The sequence below is a fragment of the Natrix helvetica genome, assembly GCF_964273705.1.
Source record: "Natrix helvetica genome assembly, chromosome: 1".
Classification (NCBI taxonomy): domain Eukaryota; kingdom Metazoa; phylum Chordata; class Lepidosauria; order Squamata; family Natricidae; genus Natrix; species Natrix helvetica.
In genome coordinates, this window is record NC_138548.1 from 126,369,502 (window position 1) to 126,393,574 (window position 24,073).

At 40.3% G+C, this 24,073-nt stretch overlaps 2 protein-coding genes across 5 annotated transcripts in view; one reads left to right on the forward strand and one right to left on the reverse strand.

Moving 5' to 3' along the window:
• ANKZF1 (ankyrin repeat and zinc finger peptidyl tRNA hydrolase 1) overlaps positions 1–4,682 on the reverse strand; it is a 22,356-nt gene extending 17,674 nt beyond the window's left edge. The window contains exons 1-6 of the mRNA XM_081939538.1: positions 4,547–4,682; positions 3,967–4,072; positions 3,769–3,828; positions 2,250–2,367; positions 611–708; positions 278–380 (exon numbers count right to left, since the gene is read on the reverse strand). Coding sequence (XP_081795664.1) covers positions 278–380; positions 611–708; positions 2,250–2,364 — 316 coding nt within the window. The 5' untranslated portion in view covers positions 2,365–2,367; positions 3,769–3,828; positions 3,967–4,072; positions 4,547–4,682. The remainder of the gene's footprint in view (positions 1–277; positions 381–610; positions 709–2,249; positions 2,368–3,768; positions 3,829–3,966; positions 4,073–4,546) is intronic.
• Positions 4,642–23,986, forward strand: ATG9A (autophagy related 9A). Of its 4 annotated transcripts, XM_081939537.1 has the most exons (19): positions 4,642–4,781; positions 5,392–5,519; positions 5,958–6,056; positions 6,891–6,958; positions 8,534–8,667; positions 8,878–9,005; positions 9,568–9,611; positions 10,507–10,571; positions 10,861–11,022; positions 11,800–11,941; positions 14,582–15,330; positions 16,856–17,009; positions 17,774–17,953; positions 18,457–18,702; positions 19,770–19,972; positions 20,474–20,591; positions 21,800–22,025; positions 22,613–22,755; positions 23,344–23,986. In XM_081939537.1, exons 6-19 carry the CDS (start codon positions 8,978–8,980, stop codon positions 23,347–23,349), a joined length of 2,466 nt encoding a protein of 821 aa, XP_081795663.1. In that variant the 5' UTR covers positions 4,642–4,781; positions 5,392–5,519; positions 5,958–6,056; positions 6,891–6,958; positions 8,534–8,667; positions 8,878–8,977; the 3' UTR covers positions 23,350–23,986. The 4 variants fall into 4 exon arrangements, with proteins under 4 accessions (XP_081795663.1, XP_081795660.1, XP_081795661.1 ...); XM_081939534.1 differs by lacking the exon at positions 6,891–6,958; XM_081939535.1 differs by lacking the exon at positions 6,891–6,958 and having other exon boundaries at positions 4,761–4,852.
• The last annotated feature ends 87 nt before the right edge of the window (positions 23,987–24,073 follow it).

Consider the following 24,073-nt stretch of genomic DNA (forward strand, 5'->3'; position numbering starts at 1 on the left):
CCCAACCCACCTCACAGGATTGTTGTGGAGAAAACAGGAGAAGGAAGGAGCATTATATGCTTGCTGCCTTGAGTTATTTATAAATTAATAGAGGTAGGATAAAAAACAATAAACACATAATTGATGATTCCAAGGATTCACTTTCATTAATCTGTTAATGATTTCTTAGCTGGATTATTAGAAACTTTCTTCTACGCCAGAAGTTAGTTGATTGAAATCATAAGAATTAACAGAATCCTCAAGCAATAATGGCTTTTATCCGTATATTTTTTTTCACCTGCTTGAGTCTTCACTTCAAATTCTTCTGCTGTGAGCATCTGACGTCCCAACAATCGCTGTTTTAGGTTGAAGCGATGCCAATCTAGCCGATAGTGCTCTTTCTGAATAGAAACAGTAAGTAGTTCAAAAGATTGAACTAAATTTCTTGTGATGAATAGGCAAAAACTCTTAATGAACCTGAAATGCGTTTATGACTTTACACATAGAAACAATTCCCATCAATACATGGCTACCTTTGCAATGATTTAAATAATTTAAAATCCCCAGATTTCACTTGAAGCAAAAGAGAGACTGCTCTGTTCGTACAGAAAATACTTGCAGTCATGGCTACCTGTTCATCTCGATTCTCAAAAGTCTTTGAACAAACAGAACAATACATCCGGTCTGATACTTCTAGGATTAATTTAGCTTGCTGGAGTTCCTTGGTTTCTGCAAGAACAGCAAAAAATGGGCACTAATAACACAAAAGTATGTGATGAATGTATGTCTTTATAAAAATTCATTGAAAAAAGGCACAGCACTTCATCAGTCACAGAAAGGAACACATTATCTCTGACAGAAATTTATTTACACCAGTCTTAAAACTAAAATTTAAACAGATTTTTAAAAATAAAACCAAACCTGTCATTTGACTTAATAAGATAAATTCATATACAGGTACTTCTTGACTGATGACCACTCTTGGGACTGGAATTTGGTTATAAGTCATAACGGCCATAACTCAAGTCACCCATGTGACCATATCCGATTTGATAACTGTTTTTATGACAGTTAAGTGAACCATACAGTTGTAAGCCCAAATCTATTCTCTCAAAATCTGAATTGCAATATTCCCATGTAGCAAACATAAAAACAGATTATTTAAGAGTAATTAATTTTAAATAGTTGCTAGAGAAATGCATGTACTAAATTTGTCTATTAATCATGAAGATTTCAGGTGGTAGCTCAGCTTTACAGTTCTTCTATTTTCTCCATGTCACTTCTTCTATTTTAATAATCTGAAATGATCAGAAGCATTTGCTTTCTATATTCAGCTAACCTTTACAGTTAGCCTCAGCTCCCTGTAACAACTAAGGAAACCATTCTTTGTTAAGATGGTAACTTTATCTTAAAAATAGACGTTCCTAATGTTTTTAAATTGTAGACCAAAAATAGAACAGGAAGAAAATGTAGAAACTCAAGGCTGCCGTGGTTCAGTTACATTGTGGGAAAACATTGGTTTCCTGTTATGTCTAAATGAGGTCATTCACAGGGTCAACTCTAGCAATTTCATTGGCTTTGAGAAAGATGCTTAATACAATACAGATATCTGAGAATTAACCAAGAAGGATCCATTATAACAAGCTTTTCCCCGGAACACCACACAGAATTACTCTTTCTGCTATCATTTCAGGATAACACTGGAAATTTCATATGGATCATATTCCATTCAACCTATATGTCAAACTATATTGCAACCCACTATATAAGATGTGGATTTGGTAATGCTGACCAGTTCAAAGGCTTGTTTTATTAAACATAACCAAATCCTTTGCTGCCATTTAGTGGTCATCCAGATTCTTGAATCCAAACATGGTAGTTCTAAGAGTACAAGGCAATGGCAACAGGAAAAAAATCAGTCAATACTTCAAAGAATGTCAAGTATATCACAATGTTCCACAGTCTGAAGTTTCTGTAAGGTCAAGCTATTATAGGAACAGCAGTTATTTATTTGTAGCCTAATAAAATTTGGCTAGCTAACTCTAGCATTAATTTTCTGGATTCTAGAGAACCTGTTTAGATAAGCAAACTAAAATGGAAAACACAACCAATCTCAATTTGAAACTGAAGACTTTAAATCTGGTAAATGTCTATGGAGATTCTGAGTCATCCAGGTCATGGTTGTCCCAATCAAAATCAGGTAAACAAGTGTCCATTTGCCAAATCTCCCCACCCAGATTGATAACATTTGTTGCCCATAAATTCAGTACCTGGACCTGCCACAGAAGTGATATCTTCTGTTGATTCAGTGACAAGACAAAGTCCATTCATTAAAGCTGTTTTCTGAACAGCCTCAAACACAGACAAGGTTTCAACAGGTTGCATGATCTGAAAAGATGAAGAAAAATCAGCAAATGTCAAGAACAGATGTACAGTAAAGACAATTGTTAATTAAATTCAACAGGAGCTTTTGCAAGTGATGCAAATTACCTCTCTCCCTCTCCAGTAGGGAGCAGAAAAGGACAGGAAGAAGCATGCCTACAAACTAATAATTTCATTCTTACCTAAATAGATTAAGCTGCTATTCCCTACTACCTTGATATGGTAGAATGACCTACCATTACTCTTAATGACCCTGAGAAGAATGTCAGAATGATCATGAGTTTGCAATTTAGATCTATAAAATAATAATGCTTAAAATTACCCCCCCCTTCTTATATTTGATTGCCGGCACAATTGGGACCAGAATTTTCATTGCTGAGCAAGATTGTTGTCAAATGAGTCATGCCTGATTTTACAATCTTTTTTGCCATGGTTGTTAAGCAAATCAATGCACTTAAGTGAATTGGGCAGTCATGAAGTGACACCAGCTTCCTCCATTAAGTTTGTTTGTCAGCAGGCAGCTGGGGAAGTCACAAATGGCAATTGCATGACCCCAGGACAATGCAATCCATAGGGGTTGCCAAGCACCCCAATTTTGATTACATGACCATGGGGATGCTACAATGGTCGTAAGTATGAGGACCCATTTTAACTCACTTTTTTAATGCTGTTGTAATGCAAATGGTCACTAAACAAATGTTTATAAATCAACATACATGCATGTTGCAAGAACAAGCAATCGTCTCAATTAAGAATACCAACAAATTGAAAAAACTGGCAGGAAAAGGATAAGTGAAAAATATTTTACGGTAATAAATAAAAAATAAAAAATAATGTAGTCCTATGATCATTGGAGAGCTGTAATAAACAAGTGGGCTTAAAAGTAGATGTATATACAATACCAAAACTTTTCACACACAGGATTCTAGAATGATACATATTTAGAGAGAAAGTATACTTTCAAAAGCCACCTTAGAAAATTATATACAACACACACCAGACAGATACTCATTGATTATTATAGCTAACATTTCTAAAATACGGAACAAAATTATGTGGCCCAGAGTCTATATATACATCAAATAAAATTTAAAAGACAAATTGAACAGAACATATGAAATGCAAATGAGTTTCAAAAAAGGTAGGGCATGGAATCAGATGGCTATAACAAGATGGATAATGAAGAGAGAGCAAGAACATTTGAGGAAGTTAATGTTTTTGTGAGTACATCTAGGCCACTAATTGTGTAAGTCATACCAGCATATGCAATGCAATCAGACTAATGGGAATGCCAGAATACCATTGAGAAATGCAGATAACACAAATTTGGTTGTGAAAATAAAACCAGGAAGTAGAACATTTGGGTTAATGTTAAATAATGTTGAGCAGCATGCTCAGCGAACTTACAGCTGATGGTGAGGTGTTGGCTCAAGATTGACCGTGTGGAGACGTAAAAAGAAATTAATCCTAGAAAGGAAGACAAACATATATGATGAAAGAGCATTTCTATAACAAAAAGAAGGGTTAAACGCTATAATCCTTCAGTGATAATATATAACTGTGAAAGGTAGATAATGAGAAAAGAGTGAAAGAAAAAAGATATACCTTTGAATTAGGGAGGTGGGAATTGTTTCTAAGAGAACCATGGACTGCAAGAAGAGCCAGTCAATCCCGAATTTTTAAAAAACGACTGTTCCCTTGTGTCAATTATCTACAAGAAGAAATACAGTTTCATAATGTGATGCGGGGTTGATGTTGGACTATATAAAACTGCTGGCAAAGTTGAGATAAGTAGAAAGTGGGGGTGGGGGGACGGGCACACAAGTAAATCAGGTGGATGGACAAAATCAGAAAAACTGCTGGGAACGTCCTTGAAAGAGCTTAACATTTGTTAGTAGACAGGTCGGAATCGTGACCCTTTGTCTATGCGGTTTGTATCAACAATATTGTATCAACAACAGTATGTAGTATTCCCTATAATCAAGACATAGAATAAGTGTAGGATTAAATTTCAAAACACCTCTATATCACTTTTCTTAACCCACAGACCACTAACTGGCTATTGTCACTCTCACAACCCCCTTCTTGCTCAGCTACCCTGCGCCACAACTGTTCGGGCGGGGGGGGGGAGGGAGGAGAGAAAAGCGGCAGTCTAAGCCACCCCAATACCTCCGCACATCCCTACCGGAGCAAGGAAGACGTCCCGCTCCACGAGCTCGTCGACTCTGTCACCGGGTGATAGACGTCACTTCCGCCCGTCATCGTGGATTTCCCTTTACAAGACAATCCTCGCCTTCTCACTTCCTCCTCCCCAGCGGCTTTCTCATTGGTCCGCCCTAATTCTACCTCTTCGGGCCGCCGTGACCTCTGATTGGTAGCGGAAGACGCCAGACGGAGGGAAAGGCGGCGGAGGAGAAAGAGTGAGTGACAATTCCCCCAAGTCGCGGTGGCGGCGGCGCCCCTGGCAGGTTACCAGGGGCGACCGCAGAGGGTGAGAGCCTCCTTAGCCGGTGAGGAGGAGGAGGAGGAGGAGGAGGAGGAGGAAGGCGCCCCGAGTCTTTCCCCAACCCGGGCTTCCCTTCTCCCGTGTAAACAACCTCGGAGGAAGGCTCCTCCCTACCGGAGCTCCCGCAGCCAAAACAAAACAACATCTCGGGACTGCCTGAATATAGTCCGGAGCTCAGACTCGCCCGGTCTATAAAGGGGAAGAGGGGAGGGGGTGGGTGTCCTTCGGCAGCGGAGGCTTCCGACTCCCGACCCCAGCCCCACCTAGCAAGCGAGCCCCAATGGCCGGGTCGTCCGCGGTGGGTTAGCCATCTGCTCACCTGGCTAGAGCCCACCCCACCCTGCCGGGTGGAGTGGCCTCTGCCGGCTTCTGCGCTCTGCGGGTCTGGTGCAATTGCTGAAAAGAAGGCGGCTCTTAGTTCTCGCTCTCCTGATACTTACATAAGGGATGTCCCATCCAGCCCTTCCCCTGTTGGAAGCCCCACTGTAAATGTGTTTTGGGTTATGTGGTGTGTTTTCCTCCAGGCGTCAGCCCACCTGATGAGAAAAACGCTGTAGAAATCCAAGGCTTAGAGACCTCCACCATGCTGCTTGGTCTTGCCAGCCACAAAGCAAACAGAATGTTTCTTCAGCATTAGGGCAAGATGGAACAGGTTAGTTTTTGTACCCTTTTTGGTCTTACGCATTGGGAAGGGGTTTATTTTAGAATAGAATGAATGAGCTGGAAGGGGGCCTTGGAGGTCTTCTAGTCCAAGCCCCTGCTCAAGCAGAAGATCCTGTACCATTACAGATAACTGACTGTCCAATCTCTTACTTTAAAAAATCTCCGGTGATGAAGCGGCACCCACAACATCTGAAGGCAAGCTGTTCCACTGGTTAATTGTTCTCACTGTTAGGAAGTTTCTCCTTAATTCCTTAATTTTGTCATGCTACCAATGGAGGTGGTTTGTCAGAATAATGGTAGGCAGCAGGGTAGCTGCTGATTCTTGTGGGTGGGTTGGGTTGCCTTTGTGCATGACAAGGAAAGATAGATTTTATCCTACACACCAAGAGAAGCATCTAAAGTTTGGTGTGATTGTTTTTATGTGCAGAAGTGGCAACAATGCAAGCATGTGCTCAGAAGGCAAGAGCATCGTCTGCCATGCTATCGTATTCCTGGGACCTTTTAACCCAGCAGCATCAGAATATTGGTAAGGGACCACTAGTTGATTTTCAATTGGCCACCTAACAGGGCCCTTTGGTACAATTCTTGTAAAGTATTCTTGACTAGATAGATTGTGGTCTTACCCAAAAAGACATGTGTGAATGCATACATATATAACAGGTGACATAGATCAGTTCCAGCTATGCACTCTTGCTTTTTGCAATTGAAATACACTTGGAACTTCAGTAATTTTGTTAAAAAATCTGTGAGAGAGATAATGTCACAAGACTGGATCAGGCTTGTGTTCTGTTGTTGTGGTTACAAGTTTTCTAAAGGAATATGAGGCAAAATATAAATATTGTTAAACTGACTGGAAATAGTAACAATAATTCTGTTAGATTCAGTGACACACACAGAGACATATAAGAGCCAAGGAAGTTTGATTTTAGTAGACTAATCTTTTTAAAAAATGAAATAAGTAAAAAATAAATAAGAACAATCAGTAAACTGAAAGAAGTTTTAAAAGGTTAAGGATACTTGGAAATTATGAGAACTCAGAATTATATTCTGTTTAGAAAACATGTCAGTTGAAATAACATGCTCTTTAGTTAACATTAATATATCTATGTGTATGTATGTGCGTGCGTGCGTATATACACACACACACACACATGTACATACATACATACATGCATATGAATTGATTTGAAAGACATTACATAATTTTTGCCAATACTATTAACAGGATCTCTTACAAAAAACTTCCAAATAAACTTAACAATGATGGAGTAAAAGAATATATTATTTTATGGTAATAGGATTAAACTAAATAATACATTCCATATTATATAGACCAACCTTCCTCACCCTTTATATTCAGGAGAAACAGAAATGATTTCCAGATCTCAGGGAACCCCTGCATTAGAACCATTAAAAAATTCAAAAACGGTACCATTCAGTTTTAACCTACACAAACCACGTTTTATTATGTTTACAGCAACAACAAAGCTGCATGCTAGCAACTGAGTCACCGCATGTAAAAATTCCCTTCATTAGAAGTGCTAGGATTGCTCTGTGTGTGATTTTTTAAATATTTTTTTATTACAATCTATCACAAAATCCATAGTGATCTCTCACATGAAAACCTAGGCAGTTAAGAGTGATTGAAAGAAAAGTGAAGTGTGAAGCACTTTAAAAGTATCTCTTTTAAAGAATGTATAGGAATTAAAATGGAACATATAATTTAGTATAAAAGGTAATACTAAAATGATATAAAGTGGAGCAAAAAAAATACATATACACCAATGGGTTCTTCATGGAATTTGTGGTGTGTAGCTCTGTAAAGAACGTTGACTCAATTTGTGGCAGTTGTGAAAAAGAAAAATCCCATGCTTGATTTAAAATTGCTAATACAGTACTGTTGAATAATGAATTGATATAAACATTGTTGTGCTGTTACTTGAAATCTAGTGTATGGGTTCTCAAAGGACATTGCAAGAAAGCAACAGTAACACTGAGTGTCCCAAAGAAAGGATGGATATGCAAGAAATTATGTCGTTTAGTGTATAAAATTATGCATGATATAGCAAACTATGAAGCTGTTAAGATTCTTTGCCCTGGAATGTAGTGATTGTCCAAAGTGGACAGCATTAAAATTTCATGAAGTAGTCTACAAATGGCCACAAACAATCTTGGCTTTCTAATATCAGAAGCCTTATGGTCTGAATCCTAGTTTCTCCCTAGGTCTCCCCAGAGCAGTGGTTCTCACCCTGTGGGTCGGGACCCCTTTGGGGGTCGAACGACCCTTTCACAGGGGTTGCCTAAGACCACCGGAAAACACATATTTTCTATCGTCTTAGGAACCGAGACACCAATTTTATGGTTGGGGGTCACCACAACATGAGGAACTGTATTAAAGGGTCGCGGCATTGGGAAGGTTGAGAACCACTGCCCTAGAGGGTCTATCTGAATATTGTGTCTATTGAACCTACAATGTTAGGTTCAATAAGCTTTCATCTGAGCTAGCATGAAGCTTCAATTCTATATTAATTTGTGCATGTTGAACAGATCAATTTTTAATAGCACGTAGCTTACCAGCAGTGCTAACTATAGATTAATTCTCTCCTTGGTGCATTCAGTGAATTTGAGTTGACTTCACAGTCCAGAATTTAGCATTTGTGGCAGAATTAGTTTTTTGAGACAGTTTTCTGTTGTGTTTTCCTACTTCTTATGTAATATTTTGCTTTGTTTTTAAATGAAAGGGTTGCTTGATAGCATTTTATGCCATATATTTGTTGCATTACTCAAGATTTATTTTTGAATAGCATGTATTTTTTCACGTATGTGAATTTTAATGCTGTAATAAGAAACTGAAAATAAAACTAGAAAAAAACATTCTTATGAAGGCCAATGGGATTTGTATATATTAGGAAAATGTAGTTTCATTTGCATTTAGGGAGAGCTTGATACAGCATAACTATTTGTGTCAAATCTGTGCTTATGTAATATGTTATTTTGTTTTAGGAGTGTATCTTGCAACAGACTGCAGCTCGTAAACATGGAGGCAATGAAAGTTGAAGGGCTGGACAATGAACAGAATTTTTAATGAAATGAAGTCTTTTTTCTTGTTGTTTTCTCCTCAAGTAGTGATCAGAGAGGTGAGCCACTCAGACTTCCGGAAAAAGAGGGGGCAAAAAGAAAAACTAGTAACTACTTGTTGCTATAGTTTCTTAATAGTTTCCTCTTCTTTTATTCTGTTTGGTATTCTATGCATAAGTATCACTTCAAAGAAGAAGTTATGAACTGCCTATTAGTACATCAAATTGCTGATCCCTCCTCTCTCTGTCCTTCACTGCCCTTTATGTCAGAGTTTATAAGAATTTAGATGACAACATGGCTCATTTTGATACTGAGTATCAGTGATTGGAGGCCTCATATAATGACTCTCCCCCTGGAGAAGAAAATCTGATGGTCCATGTCCCGGAGGGCAGCAAATGTAAGTATAGATGGACTGCTAACTTCAGTGTCAAAAACTCTAGTGCAGGTCTTTCAAACTGGCTGCCCACAGACTGGATGTGTCACACACAGGCCTCACCCACTTTGGCTGTTTTACAGAGGCAAGAAAAGTTGGGATAAGTCTTGATGCGTCACATGACGTGATTGAGTTTGACACCCTTGCTCTAGTGGTATACACGTTGAAAAGGAAAATTGGAGATTGTGCCCCATGTTGGTGGGAGGAACTGCATTTCTTATACAATGTGATCCTAATTTTCATTAAATTTAGTGGAGGGATGTTTCCATAATTGGTTTTAGATATTTCAGATGCTATTCTTACAGTCCGTTTCTCCTGGAAATGGAATGCTTCATCTCATAATCCAAAACAAATGGGAACAACAATCCCTCAATCCCTTTGGATAAGATTGTTTTAAGTGAAACTAATATTTGCAGCTCTTTGTGCTATGAGGTTCTCTTTTGGCAGACTTTCTCCTTGTCCTGTAAAATCTTCTATGGTGAATGTTGGAATGAATATTTTTGAAATTTTGTCTCTTGTCTTGTAGCTCCCTGGCATCACATTGAAAATCTGGATCTTTTTTTCTCTCGTATATCCTTACCTGTTTGCAGGGACAAAATGATTGAAACCCAAGTCAAATTCCAATTACACCAAATTGGAAATCACTTTACAAGAAGCCTTTTAACTTCAGGATTAAGAAAGTATTACAATAATAAACCATAGTGACATGAATTAGGAAATAATTGAATAGATTAGTTGTGTTCAACAGGGTACTATTGTAAATAAGTGAATAAAACTTGAGTGTGTTTCAGTTTCAATTACACGTAACATATAAATACATATATACATATGTATATACTGTATATTTCATTTAGAAATGATCCTTGCATCCTTGATATATTCCTCACGGATAAGATAACAAAAGATACAAGAATATTAACTGTACATACAGATAGTCTTCACTTAATAACCACAATTGATCCTGGAATTTTGATTGTAAGTCTTTGTAGTTGTTAAGTGGATCACCAGGTGACCTGATTTGATTTTGCAACCTTTTTACAGAGTAGTCATAAAAAGTCACTGCGATTATTAAATGAACTATATTTTACTAGAAGCCAGCAATAAATGCCTGAAACTAGCAAAATAATTTTCAATGCCATGTGACTGAGGGTCACTACCAAGTGCCCAAAATGCAATCACATTACTGTGGTAGTATATAGCAGTCATAACTTTGAAAACAGGTCATAAGTAACTTTGGGAAAGGATGGGTGGGTGTCTGTCATAACTTCCTAAGCGAGAACTACTTGCACTTCCAAAGGAAATTCTTTATGAAGAAAGTTACTGGCTCCTTACCTCAAGTGTTAACTACTTAGTATTATAGCAAGGCAGTTTAAAATGGAAGAGAAAATGCTGTTTGTAAGTCACAAATGAAACTGGGGGTAGATTCTAAAAAGTTTTGGCAATTCTCCTTGACGGTAATCTTCACGTCTATAACCTGCACCAGAAGAATGGCTTCACGTGCATGCTTATAAGTGAGATCTTTGAGTTAATGTGAGTATAACTTTTTGTTCCCAAGATTTGTAGAATTCGTTTTTATGTTCCTATGTTAAGCCCTCTTGTCAGCCGGAAGGTGAAAAATATAATAAATAATCTCTCACCTAGGTTGGTGATGCTTCTCAATGCTTCAATTTCAATTATTTCAGTTGAAAGAAATCCTATCTTGATGTTCTGACTCAGTTCGAAAATTGATCACTGGAAACCTGATACTTTCTGTCGGCTCAGGTCCTTTGAAGGGGAAGGAAGTAAAATGCACCCCATTTTTTTCTCTTTGTGCTTGCAGGCAGTTCATCTTTGTTGTGGCCTTTACTACATTCCTTGTCAGCTGTGTTGACTATGATATTCTCTTTGCCAACAAATTGGTGAATCACAGTCAGCATTCCAGTGACCCAGTCAAGGTGACTCTCCCAGATGCTTTCCTGCCTCCCAATGAGTGCAGTGCCAGGTAAAGAGAGCAGTGACTAAATACAGCCACATCCTTTGTTCATCTTTGTGAGACTTAACACAAGATCTCCTAGATAAGCAATTTCCTGAGTTTCATAATACGTAGGTAACACTCCGTCAGTACTGTAAGCTGAAAAATTTAGCTTCTGGTTAGAAATGTTTTCAGTTGTTTGACTTGGGAAATGGAATATTACACTGGCTAATTTGATCTGTGATCCCCAATAGCAGTTAGAATGGCTCTTAACCTGTAATGTATTATTTACTTGCAACAGTTGTAATAAAGTTAGCTAGCTCATCTTTGGTCTTCTGTTCCAAGTAAATTCACTAACCACCTGCAGAGGGGGAGAAAATCTGTTTTGAAAAGACCACGTTCATATTTTTAAACTTGAATGTATGCAGCATTGTTTATCTGGATGTACATTCGTTTTTAAAAATATTTTATAATCATAAATTATAATTTTATTTATATTTTGATTTATGTTTTAAATCATCTAGGACCGGTTTGACTGGGAGTGAGTAGGTGATGTCATATGATTAATAGAGCTTTGTTTTGTTTATGTGATGATGTCCTTGATATTTTTCCCATTAGTCTTGCCAGCCCAGTTGTTTTGGTAATTGATATCTTAACATTACACATTCTCCAGAATTTGCTAGAGTTGCCTGAATTCTGGTAATGGGAGAAGAAAGAGTTTATTCATGTTTCTAAAGCATAAAGGCAGTAGCTATTCTTTCCCATCTGGCTTGACTCCATATCTCTCTTTCCCTCTCTGCCTCCTAGAATCCAAGCCAATGGATTTCTTCTCTCCGTCCTAGTGATTGCAGGGGTCTTTTGGATTCACCGGCTGATTAAATTCATTTACAACATTTGCTGCTACTGGGAAATACATTCTTTTTACGTGAATGCGCTCAAGATTCCCATGGTAAGCTATTGAGATTCACTTCACTAACAGTTCATTCACAAGTGAAAAGGTGCATTAATGAGACTTTTTTGTTTAGAGGTCTTATGATTACCAGAGAGCGCAGTGTCTTTCTGCAGGCATCCCAGGGTCATCTTGCTAATCAGTGGGGGGAAAAATGCTGGGTTAACAATCCTACTCTACTTACCAGCAAGGTAGTAGATATATTCTTTTTTTTTACAAGTATAAATACAACAATCTTTTATTGTAAGATTAACTATAATCCACAATACTTCTATAATCATAAACAATTCTAATAATCAAATCCCAAAGATTTGATTTTGTTTCTTTTTGCCATTGTTAAGTGGTACATCAGTCATCAATACCAGTATTGTCTGAAATAGAAATAACATTCTAGGTGAAATATTCATCTTAACCACTCAAATTCTACCCAACAGTGACAATTGTTGTTTGTCCTACCTCAGTACATTTAAAAAAAAATATCATTCCATACAATACAATACAATAGTAGAGTTGGAAGGGACCTTGGAGGTCTTCTAGTCCAACCCCCTGCCTAGGCAGGAAACCCTATACCGTTCCAGACAAATGGCTATCCAACATCTTCTTAAAGACTTCCAGTGTTGGGGCATTCACAACTTCTGGAGGCAAGCTGTTCCACTGATTAATTGTTCTAACTGTCAGGAAGTTTCTCCTCAGTTCTAAGTTGCTTCTCTCCTTGATTAGTTTCCACCCATTGCTTCTTGTTCTGTCCTCAGGTGCCTTGGAGAATAGCTTGACTCCCTCTTCTTTGTGGCAACCCCTGAGATCAATACCTTAGCATAGTTATTCTGAAACTGCATACAATTCACATTGGTCAATGTAACCCCCAGATATTTAACCACCTCAATTTTAGACGCCATATTTTTCATCAGAATCTCTTGGTCTTGTGTGCTAATATTTTTTAAGACAAAACTTTTGGATTTACTTATATCCATCTAATGCACCAAAGTCTCACAGTTTCCTCATTTCATGAAGTGCTCAATACCATTCTGAGGTTCTTGCAAAACCAAGTCAAAAGCCTTTGGTGTATAGGTCTCTTTTTTTGGTTTTCAACCCTGTTATTTTCTCATCCTAATATCTTCAATTAACACTTCTAAAACTAAAATAAAAAGATGACAAAGGGCATCCTTCTCTTGTCCCTTTGGTATTTCAGATGATTTAGTTAGATCACCATTAACAATAATAGGTGCCTTTTGAGATGTAACTAGTTTATCCCTTGGATAAACTAGTTACCCTCTCCAAAGTCCAGATCTTCCAAAATTTTGAACACAAAAGACCAAGTTATCAAAAGTTTGCTCTTCTTGAAGAAAAATCAGTGCCACTTGCTTCTCATTATGATGTTGCAAATACTCTATTATAGGGGTCCCCCACCCACCCCGGTCTGCAGCCATGTGCCAGGCTACAGCCTGTTGGAAACCGGCCCGTGTAAGCGGCGGACGAGAGTGTGCAAAGCTTCATTTGTGCAAGCAGCACGCATGAACGAAACTACACCCCCCCAACTTCCCGCCTCTGCTGGTCCACAGAGCCGGAAAGGTTCAGGACTTCCGCTTTACTACATCTAATACAATTTTCACATTATCTTTTAATTGTCTTTTGGGTACAATTGATCTTCATGTAAAAATCTTTTTTTAGTTTATCAGCCAATATTGTTGTAAATATGTTATAATCAGTTAGTAGATATGTGATTCTTGTCAAAGCAATAAAGAGGAGATAAGAACTTCCTCCATGTTTTAAAACACTTCCTCTCCCCAACTGCCTCGCTAGTCTATCTGAATTTACTTGCTATGTGCTGCTTCTTACTGACCTTTCCTTGCAGTTGTGCAGTGTGGCTGATTTTTCCAGTCTGTTGACAATCCGGTGAAAGTTTAGTTCTGCCCATTGATCCATCTTCCGATTTGCTTAGTTGAGTGGCAGGGCTGTTATACTCTGCAGCTGCCTTTCTGGGTTTGCCAGTATCTATTTCTAGACCCTTGGCCAGCTCTCTTAAAAGCTGAGTTTCTTTATTAAGCCTTTGCTTCTCTTTCCCCAGGTCCTGGGAATGTTCAGCTTAATTGTGTAATGTCAGAATTAGAGGAACAAGCAAGCAAATGAATTAATGCGGAAAAGCTCTCCGTATGATTTTTTTCTTTGCTGCTGTGCATGGTGTCATCCTTTCAAGTTTAAAATTACCGCAGATGCCTTTATTTTATATACTTGTGGGAGGGAATCTGCACTGTCTTTTTCACATAGTTAAATCTGTCAGTTCAAAAGAAAGTTGACTGAAGTTCCATGAGATATACAAGAGGTTTTGGAATTACATGATTCTGAAGTGGTTGGCATTTTAGGAGCAGATCTCTATAAAGAATAAGTGAATAAGTGTTATTTTTACATTGGGATATAGGAAGAAGACAGAAGAATTGACTAGATGCAAAACTAAAAATACTTGTTCTGCATCTAGTCAATAATTCTCAAACTGGATGATTCACTGAAGCTTGGATATGTTGGGGTTTTTTTTGGAATTAGCAAAGGAAGTGGTAAAATTATTGCCTTCTTCCAGTCAGTTCAGGGAAAGTTATCCCATTGCCCTTATCATACCACTTACATCCCCTGTCTACTTACTTGCAGTCCAATTTGCCCTACTATACCTGGCAGGAGGTACAAGCACGGATTATACAAATCCAAAAGGAGCACCAGATCTGCATTCATAAGAAGGAGCTGACAGAACTGGACATCTACCACCGCATCCTGCGCTTCAAGAACTACATGGTAGCCATAGTGAACAAGTCACTCCTGCCTGTGCGCTTCCATCTTCCCCTCCTGGGAGATACTGTCTTCTACACCCGTGGTCTCAAGTACAACTTTGAACTCATTTTCTTTTGGGGCCCTGGCTCGCTCTTTGAGAACGAATGGAGTCTGAAGGCCGAGTACAAGCGTGGTAGCAATCGCATGGAGCTGGCTGACAAACTGGGCACCCGTATCTTATTGATTGGCATTGCTAATTTTCTCCTTTGTCCGCTTATACTTATATGGCAGATTCTTTACGCTTTCTTCAGTTACACTGAAATTCTCAAGAGAGAACCAGGCAGCCTGGGTGCCCGTTGCTGGTCTCTTTATGGCCGCTGCTACCTGCGACATTTCAATGAGCTGGACCATGAGTTGCACTCGAGACTCAGCAAAGGCTATAAGCCAGCTTCCAAGTACATGAACTGCTTCATTTCTCCCCTGTTTACTATTGTGGCGAAGAACGTGGCCTTCTTTGCTGGTTCTATCCTTGCTGTCCTCATTGCCCTCACAATTTATGATGAAGATGTACTAGCTGTAGAACATGTTCTCACAACTGTCACCATCCTGGGAGTGGCTGTCACTGTCTGCAGGTGAGTGAGAACGGTTGGATTGAAGCTTTCATGGTTTAGGAGGCTTCCTTTATGCTTGGAGGATAATAATTGTTACTATGTAGGCAGTAATTAAAAGCAACCTATTAATTTTTTTTAAAAAAAATATTAAACAGCAAGTGCTCTTATTTTTGGATATCCCTATCTGATTTACGTCTAGGACATTTTAGAGCAGGGGTCTCCAACCTTGGCAATTTTAAGCCTGGAGGACTTCAGCTCCCAGAATTTCCCAGGCAGCTGGCCAACTGGAGAATTCTGGGAGTTGAAGTCCTCCAGGCTTAAAGTTGCCAAGGTTGGAGACCCCTGTTTTAGAGTACCATATGTTTGAGACTTAACTAAGCTTCACAATTCATGTAGTTCAGTTCAGTTAAGCAAAGGCCTTTCCTAATTCATTAATCATGATGGCGGGATGCTTTGAAGTTGAATCCATTCTAAAGCTTGCGTCATAAAGCTTTGAGAGGTCAGGAGACAAAATCTGGTTTTTCAGGAATCTTAGACTTGTCACATGTTATTGGGGTTTTTTCACCGAGTCTAACAGGGGTACAGTTGTTCTCTGTCTATAAAGTATAACTTTATAGCCGAGAGGAAAAAAGTACTAGTGGTCAAGTCACTAGTTTTCTTAAGGGAATTGAAGCAGAGCAAGGAGTGGAAGAGTGAGCAAATAAAGAGATAAAATAGCAAGAAACAAACAGGATATAAATAATTGAGGGGTCCTTGGTGCTCTTTGAGCTTGGTTGTTTTCTTGTACGTGTTTCATTACCCAAACTAGGTAACATCATCACTGCTAGTAAGAAGTGGGGTTTGCTCTGAGATTATATTCTAGTGACTTCCTATAAACAGCAAACCCCACTCCTTATTAGCATTGGGGTTACCTAGTTTGGGTAATGAAACGTCTACAAGGAAACAATCTGAGAGTACCAGGGACCCCTTATTCCAACCCTGAGCTACAAATGTTCTCCTTTATTGGTATAAATGATTGCAAGTTGAAGATTTCTCTTTTACATTGCTGTTTACGGACCAGCATTTAAATCAACCTGACATTTTATGAGTGGCAATATAAAGTTGTTCAAAGGATGAAAAGGATTCTGGAGAGATGTAATGTGCAGCCAATCGTGTCAATTAACAATTGGCATTGGAGGAATTATGACAAGATTGCCCTACATTTAAACTAACATTGCACTTTACAAATCTTTTTGAAAGACAAGAAATACAGTCTGAACGTCTTCAAACTAGAATATAATGTGGTATGAAAATGTGTAAGATTAATTGCCTTCCTTCGCAATGAATACAAGGATTTGAGCTGCCTGTGCTGTATCTGAAGCACTAAGAGTTCCTATGGAATCTTTATCTGTAGTCTGTCCTTTAGTATAAAAAAAAGAAGAAGTGTAGACAGTAGCAATATGCACCCTTTGCCAACAAGCTACTTCCTGCCTGCTTCTTCTTCTCAAGGGACGCAGAGCTCCTTGGCTCCAGTTTATGTGACTTGTGCACCCTATCTGTCCTGCAGGTCCTTCATCCCCGACCAACATCTAGTTTTCTGCCCAGAACAGCTGCTTCGAGTGATTCTGGCGCACATTCATTACATGCCTGACCACTGGCAAGGAAATGCCCATCGTTATGAAACCAGAGATGAATTCGCTCAGCTCTTCCAGTACAAGGCGGTAAGATAGGATAGTTCAGAGCAGGGATGGCTAACCTTTTGGTCGTCGTGTGCCCAAAGTGTGCGTGCGCTCCCATAATGCAATGCACCCCTCCTGCGTGGCCCACGCATGCACACGTGACCCCCGCATGCACCTTGCATGTGCACACGTGACCCGTACATGTAACCTCCTCTGCGCGTGTGATCCCCGCACATGCGCACACATCTTCCGCATACACCCCCTGCGCATGCACGGCAGAGACCTGGCTGGTGGGAGGTGTGTGCGCATGAGCCATGGAGCTGAGCTGGGGTGATCGCTCGCATGCCCGCAGAGAAGGCTCCGCGTGCCATAGTTTCGCCATCATGGGGTAAGAGCAGCGGTTCTCAACCTGGGGGTCGGGACCCCTTTGGGGGTCGAACGACCCTTTCACAGGGGTCGCCTAAGATCATTGGAAAACACATATTTTTGATGGTCTTAGGAACCGAGACACCAATTTGATGGTTGGGGATCACCACACCATGAGGAACTGTATTAAAGGGTCGCGGCATTGGGAAGGTTGAGAACCACTGGATTAGAGGGAGGGAGGCTACTGTCAATCAAGAGTAGTCCTGAGTAGTTGTTAGTTATAAACTAGATGTTTATATAGGAATCTCCAGAAATATCCTTGTCTTAAGTATAGAACATTTGGAACAGCAGTCGTGCCTGTTGTCATCCTGAGCTATGTTGGTAATATTCACTGTGGTGTTTTCTAATACTTAACGGTTTGTTTTCTGTGTTGATCAAAGGTGTTCATTCTGGAAGAGCTGCTTAGTCCCATTGTGACGCCCTTGATTCTCATTTTCTGTCTGAGGCCCAAAGCTTTGGAGATCATCGACTTCTTCCGCAACTTTACCGTGGAGGTGGTGGGTGTGGGAGACACTTGTTCCTTTGCCCAAATGGATGTGCGCCAGCATGGGCATCCTGCAGTAAGTCCCAGCATAAATGAAAAAAATTGGAAATTGATTAGGAATTCAGAAAAGGCCATTTGCTTTGCATTCTTCAGTAGGATGTTCGTTGAATGAAAGTATATCTGAAAAGTGGTTTAAGTCACAGAGCACAGAGGTGAGGAGATCAAATAGTAAAATGCAATTCACATGTGGTGTAATAGCTTTCACTCTTGTCAGCTAAGTTATCAAGGTACGAAATAGTATTTTCCTCTACTGTAACCTTAAATTACTGTAAAAGCCAAATCACTGTTTTAGGCACGTAGTGCACTTGAGAATTTCATTTTCACAATAGGAAGTGTGATTTACATATCAGATGTACCCTGTTTGTAGTTTCTTAAAAGGAATATTTATATTGGAACAAATAATGATTCAAAGGAGAAGCCTTTGTATTATTCTTTTTTTACTTGCAAGAAATCAAGTAAGGATGGGGGAATAGTTAAGTCTGATATTTTTTCTGAGCTCTGCTCCGTTTTGTTTTGCAGTGGATGTCAGCTGGGAAGACCGAAGCCTCCATTTATCAGCAGGCTGAGGATGGCAAGACAGAGCTGTCCCTCATGCATTTTGCCATCACCAATCCACACTGGCAACCGCCTCGGGAGAGCACAGCTTTCATTGGCTTGCTAAAGGAGCGGGTGCACCGTGATAGCAGCCTGGCATTGGCCCAGCAGGCTGTCTTGCCTGACAATGCCCTTTTCACCTCTATCCAGTCACTACAGTCTGAATCTGAGGTACCCACATAGAAAATGATGAGAACTAACAAATGGCAAAGCTACTTTTGTGAGATGTCCTGCCCTGGAAAAGGAGAAAATTGGTGCCGCTTTATAGGGATTTGATAATGGGGGAACTGTTTGGGAATCTAAGCCAAGAATAGTGTTCTTTCTGGTTAGGCTGAGAGTAACCGAGGCACGATGTCAACCATGCATAGTCATTTGCTCTGTGGACTACAGTTCCCAAACACTTCCATGTATTCTAAGAAGACTTGACCAGTTCTGCATAAGGGCTTTCCTCACACCTTTGGTACTCTTTTCACCAGAGTAGCATTAACTCAGTTCACAAGAAGCCATCTTGTTGCGAGGACCATTGTATAGGCTGAAATATTCCATGCCCTGCTTTGAGTTTCTTGTATTCCATCTTTCATTTGCACTTCTTAAAACAGAAACAGGCAATCTAGGAGCTGCAAGTAACATCTTCTAGCAGTCCAGAATAATTCAGCCTCAATTCAGTAATATTCCCAAATTCTGACACTGTCATTTGCCCCTTTTTTTTGAGGAGTTTAAGGATAAAAACTAGCAATTCGTTTTTGTTTCCAGATGATTTTCACTTTATTTTCAAAAGCATGAAAAAAAATTAAACATTTTTGCTATATATCTTCTAGTGACATTGGTGAATGGTCTCATGTGGCTCTCAGAAAATCACAAAGTCCTTGTCCCAACTACTTTAGAAGTAGCCAATCCCAGTCCTCACGTTATTTCTGTTACTGACATTCTGGTACAAATTTCAGGTGCCTTTTGTAGAATTTCTATAAAGGTTTCCCATCAAATCTCATTGTGGACCTCTTGCTTTCCTTTTCTCTATGTAACCAGATTTAACCTCTTCCTGAAAATCCTACATGCCTTCTAGGGTTGGGATTTAAGTGAATGGATTAGTTTCCAGAATGGGAGAGTGAGAGGTTCCAGCTCTGCCCATCGCAGGTTCAGAGCTAAAACTGGAAAGGGCTGGTGAAGTTCTAGTGACAAACATGGGGAGAGAATCTCCTTCCTGCAGAATTAAAATCCCTCTTCTCTTCTGTCTGCAGCCACACAGTCTGATTGGCAACGTGATTGCTGGCTCCTCGGCACTTGGGTACCAGACAATCCGTGATGCACAGACTTCACGGCATCTGTCTGCTGTCTCTGAGGTGGCATCTGCTTTGCGTTCCTTCTCCCCTCTTCAGTCTACCCAGACAATACATGGTGATGGTGCCCATCTTCGGGGACATGGTGTAATGACAAGCTCGGGGTAAGAAATAGTGTGTAGTAAGCATTTGCTGGAAAAATTCTTAGCAATCATCCATCTCATCAACATTTTATCTGGGATGCTTTGAGAGTATATTCTGAGGAGTAATTTTACTTGATGCTTTTTCTGGTAGAGGGGAGAGCAGGGCAATGTCGTTTCCCCCTCTAAACTGAAGATTTTTAGGCCTTTAATTGTCCCTTCCTGAACCATCTAGATGGTTTTTTGTATGATTGAAGCTTCATAAAGTTGGTCACTTCTCCAAGGCTTCACAAAAACTGCTTTGTATTTCAAACGTGTGTTTTGCAGTCCCATTCTGGATGGTGTAGAATCATAAGCCATCATTGTGTACCCAGCTAGAATAGAGCTGCAAAGCACACATATGATTGAGAAAAGGTTGATTTATTTAACATATGAGTACTGGAAGGGGAGACAGTCTTTCCGAACATCAGTGGCTTTTTCCCCCCAACACCACATCTTGATTCTTTCCTTCACTTTTGGCTGCAGGGTGGATGCCAGGACAGCAAGCTCTGGAAGTAGTGCTTGGGAAGGTCAGCTCCAGAGCCTAATTCTTTCAGAATATGCCTCTACTGAGATGAGCCTGCATGCTCTCTATATGCATGAGGTAATGTGATCATAATGACTTATGCAGGGGCTGTTTGTGGGGCAGGGGAGAGGAGGAAGTGAAAGAAATGACAGTGGTGTGAAGATGTCATTGTATACATGTAAGCACTTGTAAGCTTGCCTAAGGCATTGCAGCATAAATACATATTAATATGTAAATATGTATAAATCTAAAAGATGTGAATATCTATTGTTATGTCCATGTTTTATTTATTCATTTGTAAGGCACATTCATATCCTGCTCCAATCGTAAGTAGATTTGGCGGCTCATAACATGTAACAACACAATGCATAATAATAAAGATAAAAAGTACACATGGCATGTTGACACTTTGGCATCTAGTTTGCTGGAGATGCCAATGATTGTGAAGTCTTGGCTTGAGGCCTGAAAAATCTTTGTATACAAGCGCTGCATTACAAAAAGGAAACGGAGGCAGAACAGCGAAAGATATAACGGTGAAAACATAAACTATATGGGGTTTATTTTACATTTAATCTTGATTTTAAAAGTTAGCTTCAGCGTGATTTATATTGTTATTAGGGCTGGGCAGCACTTTGGATTCATTTGGGAAGTCACAACAAGCACACCTGTTTCAGGATTCCCAACTGGTACAGGAGAGCTTCTGCTGTAGCTATCTTGTCCTAGACCCAAGTGTGGCTGTTTTAGTGAGTCACAGATGGGTGTTCAACCATGCTTTCAAAGAACTTCTCAGTTACAGCCAAATCATCGCATAGCTCTGATGATTACTCATGTATTTAAATAATGTTTCTCAAGTCATTTCTGCAACTTTTAGAACTGTATCCACATTTCCGGTAGGGCGCTTTTATAATTGTGGACATAGGTTGTGAGTTTTGCTGTAAACTCAAACTTCCTGTAAATTGCTAGCATAGGGAATTGAGCTTGTTTTATCCTGAAGTATCAAACTGAACTTGGGATCTGAGAAATAGATCATAAGAAATCAAGCTGGATCATATTGGAAAACTTCAGGCAAAACTGCATCATACAGTGAACCTAGGTGCCCTTACATTTGCATTTTAGGTAACAGAATAGAACGGATCCTTCTGTATGTAGAGGTGGGGACTCAACACACATACGTAGGACTGCAGGGCAACTAATTTCAGGTCCGAAATTAGATTTACTTGAGACCTTTCAATAATCTTCACTTGACTAAACACAGTTCTACATTGTTTATTAACTCATTTTCTCAGCTGCACAAGCAGCATGCCCAGTTGGACCTTGAACGACACTTGTGGCACCGGCGGGAGAGCGATGAGAGTGGCGAGAGTGCCCAGGAAGACCCAGAGGCCCAGAGGAACACCCCTAGCAGCACCATGCCTCGCTCGGCCAGTTATCCTTTTGCCTCCCCACGCCAAGTTGGTGATGAGGCATCTGCTCTACAGGCAGGCTTCCAGCGCCGTTATGGGGGTGTCTCGGGTATGTATAAAGTCTGGTAAATCATTGGTCAGCCTGCATTCTTCAGCCAGTAAGGCTGAAATGGCTTTTGAATAAGCCACCACTGAAAATTGTTCACATGATACAATGAACCATGATTTTGCAAACCACAGTGAGTAGGACTTGCATTAACTCCATTGTTTATCAATTATACATTAGGGTCTATTCTTTCATTACTCCCAGATTACTAAGGGTAGTTATTTTAAACGCTAAATCCTATAGAGAACTTCTTTATACTTGATAATAAGCAAATACATCAAGTAGAAGATGCAGTCCTTGTCATAAGATGAGGCTGCCCTGAGACTCCTTGTCAGCTGCTTAGCTTTTGTTTCTTGTTAACAAATGTGAACTATAGGTGAACAGGATCACGTACAGAATACTAGCCAAGAGTAACAGTGATACCATCGTAAGCTTGAAAAGTTCCCCAAATGTTCCCCTTTGCTGCATTTGTAGCTGAAAGATAATTTTTTCCCTGTAATTTTTAGTCTTATTTTCTCTTGTTAATAAGTTACAATGCCTTCTTCAAGCAATGGGGTGAGTTCCATTCCATTCCTTCTGTCCTGTTACAGATCCTGGTCCAGTGAATAGGGCTCCATCACACTTTGCTCGGCTGCCACTTGGGGGCTGGGCAGAAGATGGCCAAGCTGCTCGACACCCAGAGCCAGTCCCGGAAGAGAGCTCAGAAGATGAGTTGCCACCTCAGCTACACAAGGTGCAGCTTGTTTTATTCTCTGGTATTAGCAGTGGGTGTGGTGTGTTATCTGCCAAAAAAAAAAGGAATCTCCCATATCTTAAAGAAGTAGTTACTGGGGACATGAGGACCCAGATTGTGTGTGTGTGGGGGGGGGGGGGAATATGCTGATTCTGTAAACTGCTTAGAGAAGGCTGTAAAGCACTGTAAAGCGGTATATAAGTCTAAGTCCTATTAACAGGAAGGTCAAGGACAGCAAAATAGCAGGCATGACCATGTATCAAAACCCACCCATCCCTTATTGACATGCACCCAAACACATTCCATGTTCATGAAAAAGAGTGATGCTTCAATTGGATGTAGCGGCCGATTTCACATAATCGAAGACACACACACAAACAGCCCAGTGGTAGTGCAGTGCTGCATGTTGCTGTCAAGAACTGTTTTGTCATGGGATATATTAATTGATTTTGAGGTAGATACGGAAATGGGTGTGCCGTCGACCTTAGAAGGGCGTGCATACTGGGTTCTGTTTCTGACTAAATCAGTATCCTTCCTGTCAAAATAACCACCTCTGCTTTAACAATCCCCCCCCCCCACTCACTCCAGGTGTAACTGTGAAGGCTGAAGATCCAATGGGGGTTCCAGACCCGGAGACTGTCTCGGCTGGTGGAGCAATGAGTTTCACTGCCCTAGAAGATACGGGTTAGCTCAAGGATCCATGGCCTGAACATCAGAATCCAAGGGTAACCGATGTGATGGTGTCAGTGGTATCTTTGGGGTGGGCAGAACTCTATCCAGACATGCATCATACCGGTGACACATTAGCTGTGCATAGGCTGGGGGTGTGTGTATTTACATATATTGTCTGTATCTACATACGTGTTGTCCGTGTTGGAGAACCATCCGTGACCTGCACAGAATGCCACAGAGCACACGCGAGATGGGAGAGACAGGCAATGCTCACCCTGCCTGATGAAATGTTCTTCAGTTGGGAAGAGGACCTGCTTGTGGATCCTGTTCAGCAGCCAGAAGAGCTGCTCCATTGTCTAAACTGCAACATGATTAAAGATGCAATCAGGGTGTAGATTTGGACTCAGGAAAAGAAGGGCTGTGAAAGATTATTTTTGTAACAGGAATCGAGGGCCAGGCTTCCTCCACCCACTGACAGAGCCTGACTCAACTGAAGCGGTCGCACACAGCAAGGGAATACATCAGGGGTGTCCAAACTTGGGAACTTTAAGACTTGTGGACTTCAACTCCCAGAATTCCCCAGCCAGCCATGCTGGCTGGGGAATTCTGGGAGTTGAAGTCTACAAGTCTTAAAGTTCCCAAGTTT